The 17,071-nt window shown below is 30.0% G+C and overlaps 2 protein-coding genes across 2 annotated transcripts in view; one reads left to right on the top strand and one right to left on the bottom strand.

Moving 5' to 3' along the window:
• Window positions 1-62: 62 nt before the first annotated feature.
• On the top strand, window positions 63-653 carry LOC139510830 (uncharacterized). The gene has a single exon (XM_071297366.1). The coding sequence runs from the start codon at window positions 63-65 to the stop codon at window positions 651-653; it is 591 nt and encodes a 196-aa protein (XP_071153467.1).
• A 5,199-nt stretch (window positions 654-5,852) lies between these two features.
• Window positions 5,853-17,071, bottom strand: part of LOC139510829 (uncharacterized) — a 193,618-nt gene continuing 182,399 nt past the window's right edge. The window contains exons 73-78 of the mRNA XM_071297365.1: window positions 12,985-13,001; window positions 12,160-12,295; window positions 11,380-11,546; window positions 8,896-8,975; window positions 7,897-7,947; window positions 5,853-7,337 (exon numbers count right to left, since the gene is read on the bottom strand). Coding sequence (XP_071153466.1) covers window positions 7,305-7,337; window positions 7,897-7,947; window positions 8,896-8,975; window positions 11,380-11,546; window positions 12,160-12,295; window positions 12,985-13,001 — 484 coding nt within the window. The 3' untranslated portion in view covers window positions 5,853-7,304. The remainder of the gene's footprint in view (window positions 7,338-7,896; window positions 7,948-8,895; window positions 8,976-11,379; window positions 11,547-12,159; window positions 12,296-12,984; window positions 13,002-17,071) is intronic.

Genomic DNA, 17,071 nt, shown 5'->3' with positions numbered 1-17,071 from the left:
TCAGTTTTATGCTTAAAATTTAGTTCTTACAGGATCCAACAGACACATTTTTTATTAAAAAAATGTTAAAAGGTACAAAACAGTTGAGACATTCTGTTGATACACGACTGCCAATAACCTATAACATTCTTGTAAAATTGGTTAAGGCTTTACCAAAAGTAATAGTAGGCATTTATAATCAAGTTTTGTTAAAAGCTATGATGTCTACAGCTTATTTTTGTTTCTTAAGGATTGGAGAAATTGCAGTTAAAACTGAGTCTGAAATCTATAGAGTAATTCAAAGGGAAGATATAAAGTTTGAAAGAGTAAATGGTCATGTGAGCAATATGACAATTACTATGAAGTTCTACAAACATAGTGATCTACAGAGTAAGACATTATCAATAGCTAGACGTCCTGAAAATTATGTATGTCCTGTTAAAGCTATTGAGGAATATCTAAGGTTACAAAATTGTCCACATGGTCCTTTATTTCGATTTAAATGTGGAAAACCTGTTGCGGGTTTTTATTTCAATTCTTCACTAAAAAGTTTGCTTAATTTCGTAGGATTAGACACTAATTTTTATAAACGCCACAGTTTCCGAATTGGAGCTGCGACATCCGCAGCTGCCAGAGGTGTGCCGTTAGCCTTGATCCAAAGCATGGGTAGATAGAAGTCGAACGCTTTTCAACATTATATTCGACTTGATAATTTTCACACTTAGATTTAACATAATCTCAGTCGCTTATTAAGTACTTTGGTAGAGGTCAATATGGCTTGCATTACCTTATTGTGATTTTTTGTATTTACTTTTAGAGAGGTCAACATGGTTTGCTCTGCAAATTTAAGTTTTTTTTTTATTTCAGTCATTTACTATATGTAATGATATTTATTGGGTTGGTAGAGGTCAACATGGCTTGCTTTACCTTTCCTTACAAGTTTAATTATCAATGATTATTTTGTATACTTATATATCATTTCTTTTTTGTTTTGTTTTGTTTATAATATGTGTTATTATTTTTGTAGAGGTCAACATGGTTTGCTCTACACTTTTACTGAAATGCTAAAGTTAAAAAGAGTATATTTTATTCAATTTTGGGTGTTTTTAATTGAGGTCAACATGGCTTGCTCAATTTTCTAATTCTGGAGTTCCTAAGTTGAATACAGAGTCCTCGGTTGGGGATCCCTCTTGGGATTTGTGGCACTTTTTCAACCCCACCTTTGCTTATTAAAGTCATTGTCATTTATGCAGTACTATTATAATTGTTAAGATGTAAGTTGCATTTTAAATTAATTTCTGAATAAATGACATTTTACTCAACTTGTATTTTATTAACAGCAAACATAGCTCAGACTCTTTGATCTTGGTCATTTTTACAAGGTTTTCTCGTTGTTATCTGTGTCAAGGAACATTAGCTGACAAAATAACATTTATTGTAAATAAAAGATTTTTTGGCTGGAATTTCCGATAATATTGATTTTATTAATGCCATGTGTGTAGAAGGCATTTCTTTGTTTAAGTATATCAACATGAGGTCAAGGACTACATCATGTTCAATGCATGATCATCTAATTACATTATCTGATTGTTCAGTTCTTAAAATACTTTTTGGACCTTTTGGATTATAGCTCTTCATCTTTTATATAAGCTTTGGATTTCAAATGTTTAGGCCACGAGCATCACTGAAGAGACATGTATTGTCGAAATGCGCATCTGGTGCAAGAAAATTAGGACCGTTAATTTTATTACTACCACTGGGTCGATGCCTCTGATGGTGGACTATTAGTCCCCGAGGGTATCACCAGCCCAGTAGCCAGTAATTCTGTACTGGCATGAAAATACGGATTTTTTTGTGTTATTAAAATTTGCTGTTACTAAATGATAGAAATTATTATAAATTAAGGAATGTATCTCCCTCATGTAAAGCTCTGATTCCTTTAACGAATTTGGCTCTACTTTTTGGACCTTTTGGATTATAGCTCTTCATCTTTTATATAAGCTTTGGATTTCAAATATGTAGGCCACGAGCATCACTAAAGAGACATGTATTGTCGAAATGCGCATCTGGTGCAAGAAAATTAGTACCGTTAATTTTATTATCAAAAAATCATTTAAATAAACTTATTCTGAAAGGTAACCAATTCCACCCTTTTTGGTATAAATATTGAGTGTGCTATAAGTAAATTTTAACCATAATAAATATCATTCTCATACACATGTTTTTTTCATGGTAATACAATCTGACGATACTTATATTTTCAGGTCATGTTTTATTCTGACTGTTAATGGCATCTTTTAATCACCAAATAAATTGTTTGTTGGATGCGTACTGATTAATATTTTAATCTTAGACACCTTATTTTTTTCATTAGTTTATTGATTTTGAACTAGCTGTAAGTAACTGTGAGTACTCTTTGATCTGTACTTAGTGTCTATTTAGTTTTTCCCCTTTATCAACTGATTAATATAGTTTGTTTTAATGTTTACTATTGCAATATAGTTTGTTCTTATGTTGTGATGTTGCAATATGGTTTGTTTTAATGTTTACTATTGCAATATATTTTGTTCTTATGTTGTGATGTTGCAATATAGTTTGTTTTAATGTTTACTATTGCAATATAGTTTGTTCTTTTGTTGTGCTGTTGCAATATAGTTTGTTCTTATGATGTGGTGTTGCAATATAGTTTTTTCTTATGTTGTGTTGTTGCATCCCTGTCCCAGTCTTAAAATGTGTTGAAATCAATGCCCCTGAATCAGATATCTTTCTTGTTTATCATGTGTCAAGTCTTGAGGTTTTATTATGTATGTTGGTGATGAGAATCATTGCATTTGTGGAAAGTTTTGCCAAATTTTTTATAAAGAAGAATTGAATGATATATAGAGTTTGTTCCTAGGGATAAAACCTGTCTCCAATTTTGAGCATGTTAATATCTTTAAGTGTTCAGACATCCCACCAAAAGCTGCTTATTTTCCCCATTTTAAGCTCTGATGAAGCATATAATAATTTTTGTAAGAATATTTTAACCATAGATACCAATCATAGTTTGTTTGGAAAGTTTTTTATAACCATTTAACATTTTCTTGAAAGTACCAGTTTACAAGTTTGTTAGACATCAATCAGCCTTCATCATTTGGACAAGATATTAGTTGTTTTTACTATGATTCCTAAATTTTTACTATGATTCCTAAATAGTCACATATTTCTTGGGTTTTTTGTCTATGTGAAGCATTTTAGATGAGTTAACATATAACAATTTCAACAATAAGTCATATGTACCGATTATCAGTTTGTGTGCATATTGATATTGTAAAATATCAGCTGAGAGTCACAATATGAAGCTTTTTGTTGAGTAAGCGCATCGAAAGAAAAACTTTCATATTATGTCAAGCAAATGTAAATATTGCATTATACACTGGGCAGGTTAGTATTTAGATAATAAAACACTCCATTATAAAAATATTTTTATTTTTATATTTGAATATATATGTATAAATAAATTTTGATTTTTTTTCTTAAAATATAAATGCTTAATATAACAATATTTAAAAGACAAAACAAGTAATTATGGAACATAACTTACTTCATATATATATATATATACATGTATGTTAAAATTCCAAATCTATTAACAACTATAGCTTGATAAGCTGCTTACATTAAATTCAAATTGTCAGCTACTTATTTGAAAAAAATATAATATAAAATCATGTTTTATTAAAACATTACAATTTTTCATTTTGAGTAAATAATAATCACATCTTAAAACGCTGAGTACCACCTTTTCCTATAATCAAATGTATTGCCCTAATCATATAACTTGTTTTAAATAATAAAATAAACCTCAATAAAATCAAAGAACACTTAAAACATACACTTAACAATGTTTTTGATTTTGAGATTTGAAAGAAAAATAATATATTCATCACACAGTAGTGTTACAGTATATGAGAATGAACATGTAAAATGATATGTATTTGATAGAAGTTATAACATTAGGGGACTATATTTTTGTCATGAAGATATCATTGGACCTAATCTTAAATTTTTTAGGTCAGTTATTAGTTATTCCTCAAAGTGTATTGTGCTAATGATACTACTTCCTTGTATGATAGAACTTATAATACAAATGATAAAAAGCAGTTTACAGTGTTGCTATAAAGGATGAATAAACTTTGCAAGCTTAATTTCCATGTAGGAAATGTATCTAAAACAACAATTCCAAATATGACTTATAAAAATATTGCACTTACAATATGAACTCCGATTGATTCAATGATACAAAGTAAAGCTTATGTAGAATTTATAAAAGGCGAAAGTCATCTTCCTCAACGCTGTTTTCATCAGAATCTATTTTGTTTTATATTTTTCACATATTCATTTGTTTTCAAACTTAGTTGTTTTTAAAAACTAGAGCAAATCAAGGTTTCAATTTTGACAAGTTATTGTTACTGGGTACATGTAGATGAATTTACCAAACCAAGCTTTGATAGTACTGTTGATGGATACTTCCAGAGATGTACCAAATGTTTAAACAAATCTAAATCCCTGAGATGTAAACCTAAATGCTTTTATATACACATGGAAAAAAGTATTGCAACACCAAATTGAAATTCAAATAAAAAAAACACTCTTTATTTTTTTGTGATATAATTTGTTGAAATAGAACTAGTTAAACATTATTTCAATATCACCTGAGTTTAATCAATAAATGTCAACTCGATAAGTTCTTATCTGCACATGCAGCTACTGTACTCGTAAACAGCAAAACAGATGTTTTTATCCTCATTGTTTTCAACACTTTAAATAACCAAGTTTATTAAATTATGTGATTGACACCTTGTAATAGGTCATCAACAACTCATAACTGAAGCAAGATGGCAGATAATCAGCATGAGAGAAGCAGGTATGTCGTTGTGACAATTGCACGTATTGTTGGTCATCACCATTCCACTATAAGTTGTTTTGAGAATACAAATCAGGCAACAAACGATGTTAAAGACCTTCCGAGATCAAGAAGACCCCCTATAACATCTGCTAGGGAAACTCAAGCATAATGAAGGTTGGTCAGAAGGAAACCCATTGCAAACAATACAATCCTAAAAAGGGAGTGATGACCATACATGAGCCTTTAAACAAGAACTGTTCGAGATCGGCTCATCGCTACTGGTTATCGTGCGATAAGACCATTTCGGGGACCTTTGCCTACGAACAGACACACAGTTGCCCGTATTTAATATAGTGTAAAACTCGCCAAAATTGGAAATTAGCATCGTGGAGGAAGATCCATTGTTCCAATGGAATTCTGTTTATCTTCTTTGGCCCGATCGTAGCCCGAATTTGAACCATCTCGAGCATATATAGGACACTATTGGGCGTAAAGTGCACGAAAGGACACCCCAGTTCAAACACGTCATGAAATAAACAATACCCTTGTCAGGAATGGTTGCTGCTACCTTAGCAACAAATAAGTCGACTTATGGCAGGTATCAGAAGACGTTAAGATGCGGTTATTCGTTTGAATGGAGGCTGCGCACAAAGTACTAATTATTTGGCCAATAACGATCAACCATGATGTGAACAATCATCTATAGATTAATTTTGAAATGTCTGACATTGTAAAGTTCGACTAGAGTAAAAGTTGTAAAATTCATTATCTTATACAAAAAACACTTCATTTTGTAATAAAAATTTTGGTTCGATAAAACATTTTTTTTCATACATTTTTTGTTTGTTTTAATGCTAATGTTATCATTAACTACGTTTCAATATTATTTTACAAATATTTTATCATATTTCATCCAAAATAAGAGGCTGATTTTTCAAGTTTTAAAAAATCAAGGTGTTGCAATACTTTTTTCCATGTGTATATATCATTACAAAAAGCAAAATAAAATTCATAATTATGTTTATACAATTTGATTGAATAAAGAAAATGGTACATAATAAGACGATTGCACTTATTCTAAAAAGTCACATTCATTCATGTAAAATAACAACTCACATTTACCCTTAAAACAAGTTGGCTCTTATTAAAAGTTAAATAGAAAATGATTGTAACGCATGATTTATAAAACAATAATAACTATTAGTTAAAATCTTTCAATGGAAGAACATGCATTATGGAAAGAGTATTCCTATAGATTTTGTAATTGACAAAATTTGAAACACTATTGAACAGCAAATATAGAGAATTATTTTTTAAAAACTGGTATCAGGGAAGAAATTTGATGGATTAGATATCTAGATAGCACCAGTCAAATTCATAAATTTATAAAAAAAAAAATCTTAAAAATATAAAATATATTTTGGAAATTGCAATATTGAAGAAAAAACATTATATCAATAATAATTAAGATTCCACAATGACAATATTACAACTCATAATGTAAATCTGGATTTATAATCCCAAACTGGCCTTTCCCAAAAATCAAATTTGAGATAATTTCAAATGCAATTTTCAATAAATAAGCATAAGAACATCTATTTCTGTACATAAACAATCTTGGGACATAAGTTCAATAGAAGTATTGCTTATTTCCACTAAAGGAAAGAGTTGTCTTTTAAAGTGTTCACACTAAATGTAAATGGAAAATAATAATGGATTTAACAAAATAAGAAAAATTCGGAAACAAAAATCTGCTAAAAATGATGATCAATATGTAATGTTGTATTAAATAAAATGATAAAATTGAGATGAAAGAATAAAGACAGTGAAATAGTTCCCTATTTCACATAATCACATCTATTCCTTTATACATAAATTGCCATTAAAATGAATCCGTCTGATATAATTATTCTATATATCATATCTACAGTTTTACATTATAAAACCCTGTATAAATATCCACAAATAAATTTACACCAAAATCCCTGCGTTTTTCTGTTCATCAGAAAACACCTGTATTGTGTTGTGTTGTGCTGTTCTCTTCTTTTAAGTGTTTTCAGTTTGGAAAACATTTTACGTTCTTTTCTATTTTTTACAATAAATATAATTTATTATATTATAATATTTTACCTGTAAACTAATTACATTCAGCTTCAGTCAAGTATAAAGATCATAATTTTAAAATGTATGAAATTTTTACTTACAGCTGACCTTACAAATCAGCTGTATATACATTCTATATGCCTCACTTTTAAAACACATAATTTTGACATTGGGATATATACAATATGATGATTACACAAAGCACATATTCAATGTCAATGTTTTCATGTCTCTATTTCATTAGATGAAGAATATCTCTAATATTGGCACATGGGTATATGGAAGCCCTCTTAGAGGAACACTTGTTAAAATTTATTGAACTATCCTAAGTCATCTATGCATTAGTTGATGGACCTCCACCTTTCTTCTGAAATAAAAATATATACAAAGTAAACTTTAAAGCAACATTAAATTATTTTATTGTATAACATTATTGTCAAATTATTATACATAAAAACAAAGAATAACACATCTTCTGTGAAAATTTATTCATTTAGTAAATCAAACTTGTTAAAGCATCTCACCAAAAAATGTATTAACAATGAGAACCTTTTTTCTTGACATTACAAAATTATCCTCATTAGTTCCATACACCATTCAGTTTTTATTCTTTTATGTATGGAATTACACGTCTAGTAAACATTTCTGGATTTTGATTTTGATTATTTTATTTTTCAAATTGTCAAATTAACTTTCCATCTGTAAGCAGTAACATACTATATTTCTATATTTTGTGTTTTTATATCTTAATTGATACACTACATTTATGCATGATCACTATACAGATTTTATTAAAAGGGGTGTGCTCCTTACACAAAATATATGTGTATTCATGTTCATAGTTTTACAAAATTAAAATAACTTGTCATTAAAAAATGATTGGATTACCAATGACTTTTAAAAGTTTATATAAATAATAAACTTACCGAAAAAACTGGGTTAGGTTTTGGATTTGTTTCTGGCCTCTTTATATGATACTGTAACACGAAAGGTTTATTCATGACATATGCAATATGAAAAGTCTTACTTTTAATAAAAAGACTAAGCATTCAAACTAAGTGTGATTCCATATCACAATAGCACATGTAACCTTATGCGATCACAAGTACCAGAATAAATATTTATATTTTAACGAACACTTTGACATTTGAAATGCTAAAAGATTACAATATGTTTAAACTGTGTGTTATTCAGTAATTCTCAGACATTTTGCCTTCAATATATTGATTAAGCACTTGAGTCTCATTTCACATGTACTACTTATAATGTAACTTTGCAAGATTATAATGTTGACATTACTAAAATTGTTGACATAAGGAACACCTGACTATAAAATCAAAAATTTGAAATAAGATTTCAAGTGACAATTGTTCAGATGTACTACTAATAATGTAACGACAACTGTTCCTGATGAAGCAGGAACTGTTAACCCTGCCGGAGTATAAGTAACAACTGTTCCTGATGAAGCAGGAATTGCTAACCCTGCCGGAGTATATTATCTGTCCTCTCTTTCTTTGATGGTGTATTTTGCTCCATCTTCATGTATCTAAACCTGTTTCAGGAGTATTGTTTGCCTGCCATTTTGTTTTTTGTAAATGTACTGACTGCTGATAAAGATTTTAAAAACTCCTTTTTACGATTGTGTAATGACTTGTCGTGATGGCCAAATATTTGCAAATAGACTTGTAGCTAATGCACCCTCTGTCTATCGAAATCAAAATTATCTTTCCAACATTCTAATTACATTATAGCACTGTCTAATATTTTGCTTTACAGACTTTACAGTGCTCAATTCACTACCCAGTATTCAAAACCTAATAAGGACTTCATTAATTCTTCAAGAAATGAATCCTCCATGAAACTTTTCAAAAACATTTTGGTTAACGATTCAATCCAATAACCATTACATTTTCTGATATGCTTACCTGACCATTACCAGGTAAACTTTTGAAAATAAAATCCCATGAAAATGAAGCAGGTTTTCCTCCTTTATTGTTATCATACACTATTAAAAGAAAAAGTAAATACATTAAACAGTTTAAATTTCTCAAGCTTGTGAATTACATTTATTTACAGAGCATAAAGTTCATATGTGCCTCACCTTGATAGTTATTATTTTCCTTCATTCAAGAAGTTCATCTTTATCGGAAAATGTATTTGTAGTACAAATTACTAATAAATGCTGGATAAATTCATTAGATATACTTTCTTTGTTTGTTTTAAAAATAATAGTTATCTTTTCTGCTTAGCAGGAACAAAGAGGACTGTGCTACAAGTTGGTTTTAATGATGTTCAATGGTTTTTACATTTTGTTCTAAAAGAACTTCCATAACGTCAAGTATATATGAGATATGACTTTGTCTTAAAATCAAGATTTCTTCATGAAATCTTTGCATCTTTACACTGTGTTTAAGATGTACATGCAATAAAAGGGCTGTTCTGTTACTTTTTGTATGCATGTTTCTTTTTTTCTTTTATTGTTGGACATGAACTGCTTTTGTTTCATGGATGAATACTCCATATCCCTTGTTTTTCTATTATACATTATCTTGTATTTATTCTGTGACTTCTCAAATTGTGCATCTGATGAAGGTTTATAAAAAATATGTGTTATTTGCACAAAACACCTTGTTTTATCATACAGGTTTACAACTATCAAGGTTACCCTTTAAGAATACAATCCGATTAGTACTTCTATACTGGCATGCTTTAAATAATATATAATATATTTTGTCAGAAATGTTTAGTTCATGAACTTTTGCAATTCTTCTTAAACTAAGATTGCAACTCTGTCACACAGGCTTAATGTTGGACATAACTTTTGCTTTTATGTTAATCATTTTTTTATGTGATCCACTCCTGTGTCTTGGGTTTAAACTTGTGTTTCGTTTGTAAATGTACACAGTAACATTATATGATATATGTGCACATACTTCAATTTGGAATAACTTCATTAAATGGACTTAAATCAAGAATGTGATCAGAAATCAGTGATAAATATAAATTGTTGGCTACTGGTGTTTTTTTTATGTATGATACAGGGTTACTAACCTATTGTTAATTATCCATTTTTAGATGGTGACGTTCCCTTGTCACCATCTTATGGTGTTTATATATCTCAACTTGTACGATTCGCTCGTGTATGTAACAATGTATTAGATTTTAGCGAGAGAAATTTATGTATTACTGAAAAATTATTACACCAGGGTTTTCGATATCACAAACTGGTCAAAACATTTACTAAATTTTATCACCGGTATAAGGAAATAATTCGTAAATATAACTCAACATGCAGACATCTTATACGTTCAGGTATTTCACATCCAAAATTTTATGGAAATATTCTTTATAAAGCACAAAAATGTCAGTATTCTCCTCAGAAACTAACAAAACCTTTAAATAGACTTATTAAAAGGGGATATAGTTACGATACTGTTGTCAGGTCATTAAAGATTGCATATTTTGGCTTTAACATTGATTCACTGATAGGGTCTTTGCATCGGAACTAAACACATTTACTTCTAAAAAAAACAGTTGTTGGCATGACACGGGTTATGTTCTTCTCATATATTTTATGATAGTATGATACTAAACCCCTAACGGGAGGGATTGTACCTGATATTCATATGATGAAGACATAATCTTTCAATCAGTTTAATTGAGGTCTGGAGCTGGCATGTCAGTTAACTGCTAGTAGTCTGTTGTTATTTATGTATTATTGTCATTTTATTTATTTTCTTTTGTTACATCTTTTGACATCAGACTCGGACTTCTCTTGAACTGAATTTTAATGTGCGTATTGTTATTCTTTTACTTTTCTACATTGGCTAGAGGTATAGGGGGAGGGTTGAGATCTCATAAACATGTTTAACCCCGCCGCAATTTTGCGCCTGTCCCAAGTCAGGAGCCTCTGGCCTTTGTTAGTCTTGTATGATTTTAAATTTTAGTTTCTTGTGTATAATTCGGAGTTTAGTATGACGTCCATTATCACTGTACTATTATGCATATTTTAGGGGCCAGCTGAAGGACACCTACGGGTGCGGGAATTCTCGCTACATTGAAGACCCATTGGTTGCCTTCGGCTGTTGTTTGCTCTATGGTCGGGTGGTTGTCGCTTTGACATATTCACCATTTCCTTTCTCAATTTTACTATTGTTTTGCTGATATTTCTTATAACATGACTGCCAAAATTCACGTTAAAATTTGTTATTATACTTACAAAAAAACTCATTTAACTTTTAACATAATACATTTTTCACAATTGCTGAATGCTGAAATATGACACATTCTTTAAACGTTTCAAAATCCTATTTTCTTAACTTGTAAACAATTATTATTATTTTTTTATATCATTATTTGCTTTAATTGAAACAACCTCTAATGTTCAACTCTTGCATTGTCTTATTTACCATAGATATCTTTTCCACGAAACATCTCATTATCATACGCTCCTCTTTCTGAATCGACAGACTCATCATCCCAACGACCATGGAATGCACTATCACCAGGGCGATTCCAGCTATTGAATCGACCAGATATAGCACCAGTGAAAAATCCTTCATGAGCAGGCATTGTTCTATAGGGAAAAATAAAATAAAATATAAATGCCATTTGTTTAGTTATATGTTCAAAAGACTATATATATTGGAGACAAGCAAATAAATATTGGACGAATAAACTGTACAATTAGGAAATCAAACATTTGAAGGTTTACAATAAAATTATGTTTTTATCTTGAGATATCTTAGTTTAATTCAATACTTTCATCAAAATACAGGAATTTTTAATTTGTTTTGGAAAAAAAACCTATGCAATAAGATATTTTAGAGAAGTTATTTGAATGTAGCACAATTTGCAAGTACCCGATTTAGTGTTTTTATTAATATGTGATACATCATTTACTGATTATTCAATGAGCAGAATTTCCAACTCATTTTTTATATCGACAGAATATAAAAATTGCTATTACAAATATACTTAAAATTGTTCAGACTGACAAACAATAAAAGGGGTTATCTTTGATTGATTTAACTGATTTTTACTATGTATTCTTGGCTGCATGTGATTTAAATTGTAACCTTTTCACCCAATACGAGGATTTGTCAAAACAATAAATGGTTTTCTGTTTGAACATATATATAACCTTGCATATACAGTAATTAAACGTGATAGTTCTATTATAATCTTACCTGTCTAAAACATCATCGTCTAACGAGTTACTTTTATGACGTTTACTGTTATATACACATAGGACAATGATCAATGCTAGAACTATCAAAAACAAAGGGATTCCAACGCCAAGGCCTACTATCAGTGGAAAATTATCTGAAATCAAATAATAAGATGAAACATCAATTAATAGCTAGAAAATTTTAGGAAAACAAATTTAAGTAGTTAAATGAAATGATAAGGCATAATATCTCAGTAAAAAAAACAACAATGTATGAACAACTAATTTGCAGCAGACGTTTTCAACTTTTATCTGCTGTTTATCAGCTGTCAAACAAACAACAAATACTATAAAATGAGCAATGACATCAAATGTGGTCATGAACAAACAGATATAGGAAAAAATAAACAGATCAGTTGTTGACATGATTGATTTGAAATTGAATCTCGAAATAGTTATAACAGATTATTTGATTTACAAAATTAATTTTCTGAGAACTTTTTTAAAATGTATGTTACTGTCAGACCCAGTCTATAAGATGAATTGTTGATTATATAACTTGTTTCTCTTTCTTTATATGTCTGTTTGGTAGCCATATCCCAATGATTTTTTAATGCCACCTTGATAATTTGTTCTCTCTTATTCATACATGCATAAGCTTGTCGAGTGTGATGCAATTTCGTTTTTGTTGGTGGTCTACATTTCAGTATCAAAATAATTTGGAGGGAATTTTCCAGTTTTTAGCAATTTCTGTACTTCTATCATTTGTATATTGGCAGCTACTTTATATCCTATTATTATGGTATGTATTTTTATAGCAAGATTCATCGTTATCAAAACTTACCTGTACTCTCAATTGGCCTAAAAACAAAAATAAAGATATGTTTAATACTTCTTCATAGTACCAAATTATTCAACTCATCCGAGGTTCGACTCATCTGAGATCTCGTGTGTTGTCATAAATTTGGAATGCATCAAATACGGTATGAGATTTGTGTAAACTAGATACAATGAACAGCGTGCCTTTGTTCGATATGACACTTTATGATTGTGTATCCAATCTACATTTTTGGTCCCTTGTAATAATTAAGAGCAATTCTCTGTAACCACCAACCATTTTATATAGGGGGGCCGGCACGCATAGTCACCGATTTTCATGAAACTTAGCCAAAACATGTGATCATGTAAAAAAGTAAGAAAAATGCCCATCCAAATGTTGCTAGGTCATGGTTGTCATGGCAACCAAGTGAATGAGATTTCCCGAGGAATTTAGATTCGAAAAAATAACTACTTTGCATTTATTCGTAATAAAAACTAGGTTTTATTTGATGATATTTGTAAATATTTTTTAGAAACATGAAACTTAACAAACAAAATAGCAATGTCATATATAAAAAATATTTTGGCTGAATATTGTCACAACCGCAGAAGCAGAGGTCATTTTTCAATATAGTTCAGAAGACAAATTTTACACAATTTGTATGAACAAAATAGACATTTTTGCATCCACCTCCATTTAACCTGTGGTTATGAATGAAAAGTATCAATGTTTCTTATAAAAAAATTATAACAAAATGTTTGGGAAATTGGGTTCTAAGATGGTTGCTATGGAAACAAAAATGTGTCATTTTTGCCTTTTTACCTCTAAAAGGTAGCCATTTTATTAAAATAATCCACAAAAAGTAATTATTATTAAATGGCTATGATGTGCAAACTATTGGCAATAAAATTACCATAAATTTGTCCAAAGGTCAAAGGTCATTGATGACCTTGACCTTTGACCTTGTGAATATTTATAGAATTTTGAAAGGAAATATAATAGAAAGGAGCATACTATACATGGAGTAAATGATCAGGATGTTTTAAGCCACTTTTTATCAACATATGAAAAATAAAGAGTCACGGTCATGTAAAAAGTGCTTAGCAACCACCATCATATGATAAGAAATGTACCTAGAAACCATATATGATTTCATTCAGGACTATATAAACTATTACATAGACCTAACTTCAAAGGTCTAATAGGTGTCATCACATTAGTTGCAAACCATCATTCATTTAAAGTAAAAAAAACTGCATAGCAACCATTTATTTATATTAGGAAAATGTCTAGCAACCGTCGATTTATATTGAAAAAGTGCATAGCAACCAATTAATTATTTAGAAAAACTGCACAGCAACGGTTTATTTTAGATTTCATTTGGACAAAACTCAGAAAAAAATAATATTAAGAACACATGTCTTATCCGGAAAAGTAAATTATACAGCAAATTTAATTTCATGAGACTGATTACACATATTTACAAAAATTTAAAAGATGTCGTCTTATGAGACAACTCTCCAGAAGACAAACAAATGTTATTTAAAGACAAATTATTTATATCTACAAGAAGAAGAGAAAAGGAATATAACTGCTAAGAGATCGACCAGTTTATTTTGGTTGGAGTTGACCTTTCAAGCAAAGAAGTTATGCATAGACAATATATTCATTTTCACTCGTTTTAACTTATAAGGCTTGATTATTTATATTTTTCGTCAAAAAAATTTTTCATTGCGTACACACTGTTTTTGTATTTTAAGTAGTTTTAGTTTTGCATCTAAATGTACAGAAATTTGCTTTGAGATTGTTTAGGCAATATTATTTATCTTCAGATCAAGACACTATCAAATTCATTTAGTTAAACTTCCATCATCCCCATCACAAAAGATAAAATGCTCTTTCCTAACTAACATAACTACCCTGCATTTATCCAATGCTATTTTTGTATATCAACAGTGGAAGATTAAACAAAAATTATTAAAAAATGCTTTGTGTGTTTAGCAAAAGTTATTTTAATAGAGTCTCAGTGCCAATTGATATTTAGTAATCAAACAGACTAGGCCAATCAGGACCCATTTTGTACCCAAAAATATAGAATTATTACATTGACTTAAAAAGTAAACTCTAACGCTATTTATAAGAAAGTAGAAAGCGTGTGTTAGATAAATAGGAGTCGTCTTTGACAATACAGTGACACACGCGTTAAAAAGTCATTAATTATGTCATGCCAAAATACTGATATGTTAGCATTTTTGCTAATTGTCAGACGGATTTTGTTTTAAATGGAAGTGGTAGCAGTACTTACTTATACAAATGTTATGACAAGACATGAATTCGACAACTTCCATTTTAGACTAAAAACATTCTAAAATGAAATGTAATAGCTAATTTGATTTACTTCCATATTTGAACTTGAATTTAAGTATTTGTAATGACCAAATCAGTTCAAATCTTTAACACAAACTGATTGATTCAAGTGAAGTACACTCTTTTAAAGTGTCTAAAATGTAACTTTTTTGGGAAAAATTATCTTATTATATGACTTCTCCACAAACCAAATTTGGACATACTCATCCTTATAGTTATAATGTACTTTAAAAATGTATCCCAAGATGGCTTACATGGCTTAAATAGAATGAAGGAATAAAATGCAAGTTTAAATTGTCCATCATCATAAACATTGTTATAAATAGAAAACCCTGAAAGGACCTTTAATATTCCGAGTGAAAGGGTCTACATGTACCTTTTATCTATTTACAGGGGAATTTCTGGCCTGAAATGATGAATGTTAACCTTTTTATGCCCCTCTGAAGCAGACGTGGCATTAAGTGTTACCCTTTCCATCTGTTTGTACGTTCATCCGTCCCTACTTCCCAAAAGTTGGTATCCGTTCTCTTATTTTAGTTTGCCTTAGGCAAATGTTGTTTAATTTGTATACCATGCTTATTGCCACATAATACATATCAATTTGAAAATTAAGTGGCGTCACCTTTATCGTTTTTGAGTTAACCATGGCAACGGGGGCATAAATACATTTTTCGTCAACATTTTTCTTGTAAGTTTATCGATAGCTACCAACAAACCAAGTTTCAAGAAAATCTGAGACTATGCGTGCCGCAACTTGGTTGGTGGTTACAAAGAATTGCTATTAAACACACAAGTACAGATACAAATATTTATTGTAATTAATGAGTTTTAAATCTAATGTTTCATTTAATCTCGACATGGGTCATTTAAATTTGTTTCGTTTTTATGTCAGGTGAAAAATGTTCAACAACACTAACATTCTGCTTGAATGATCAACAAAAGTGTTAATTAGCGGTCTTCATAAACATGTCATTTTAAATGTTATACAAACAATTATGTTTACTCAGCTTTAATTTCTTTTGAAAATGATTAGGTGACATAAGAAATACATCCGATTTGAATTTTTATCATTAGGCTTGCATCTTTCGAAAATTCTTACTTTCGAACTTCGAGACCAGGGGTAATTTTACATTAATTTTACTTCGACGGGACTATAAAATTCACTTGACTTAACCGAGTATTCGAATCAACCGAGTTCGACTCATCAGAGGTAATTATGCATTGATCAAACAGGAATTTTACCGGGACCGAGAAATTACTTCCACTCATCCGAGTTTTCGACACAACCGAGTTAGACACAACGAGGTTCGACTGTATTTGTAAAACTCAAAAACAACATTATAACTGTTACTGATCAAAAATGCAATAAAAAAATTCGAACCTCAGAATACATTTATTTCAAGTATTCTTCATGAAACAGAAAAAAGAAATTACAAATGAATAAAAAAAAGTCGTTTTAGTAAGTTGTGTAAAGCATAGCTTTAGGAAATATATATAATTATAAAGAGTAGAATGATATCCTCATAATCATAACTAGTGTATCTGTTACATTCCACAATAGAACTCTCTACTGTCGTTTAGAATATTTTTTCTATTAAAATTGAGAATGGAAATGGGGAATGTGTCAAAGAGACAACAACCCGACCAAATAAAAACAACAGCAGAGGGTCACCAACAGGTCTTCAATGTAGCGAGAAATTCCCGCACCCGGAGGCGTCCTTCAGCTGGCCCCTAAACAAATATA

Source organism: Mytilus edulis, chromosome 2 (genome assembly GCF_963676685.1).
Source record: "Mytilus edulis chromosome 2, xbMytEdul2.2, whole genome shotgun sequence".
In the NCBI taxonomy this organism is placed as follows: Eukaryota; Metazoa; Mollusca; class Bivalvia; order Mytilida; family Mytilidae; genus Mytilus; species Mytilus edulis.
This window is presented reverse-complemented; position numbering and strand designations above follow the sequence as displayed.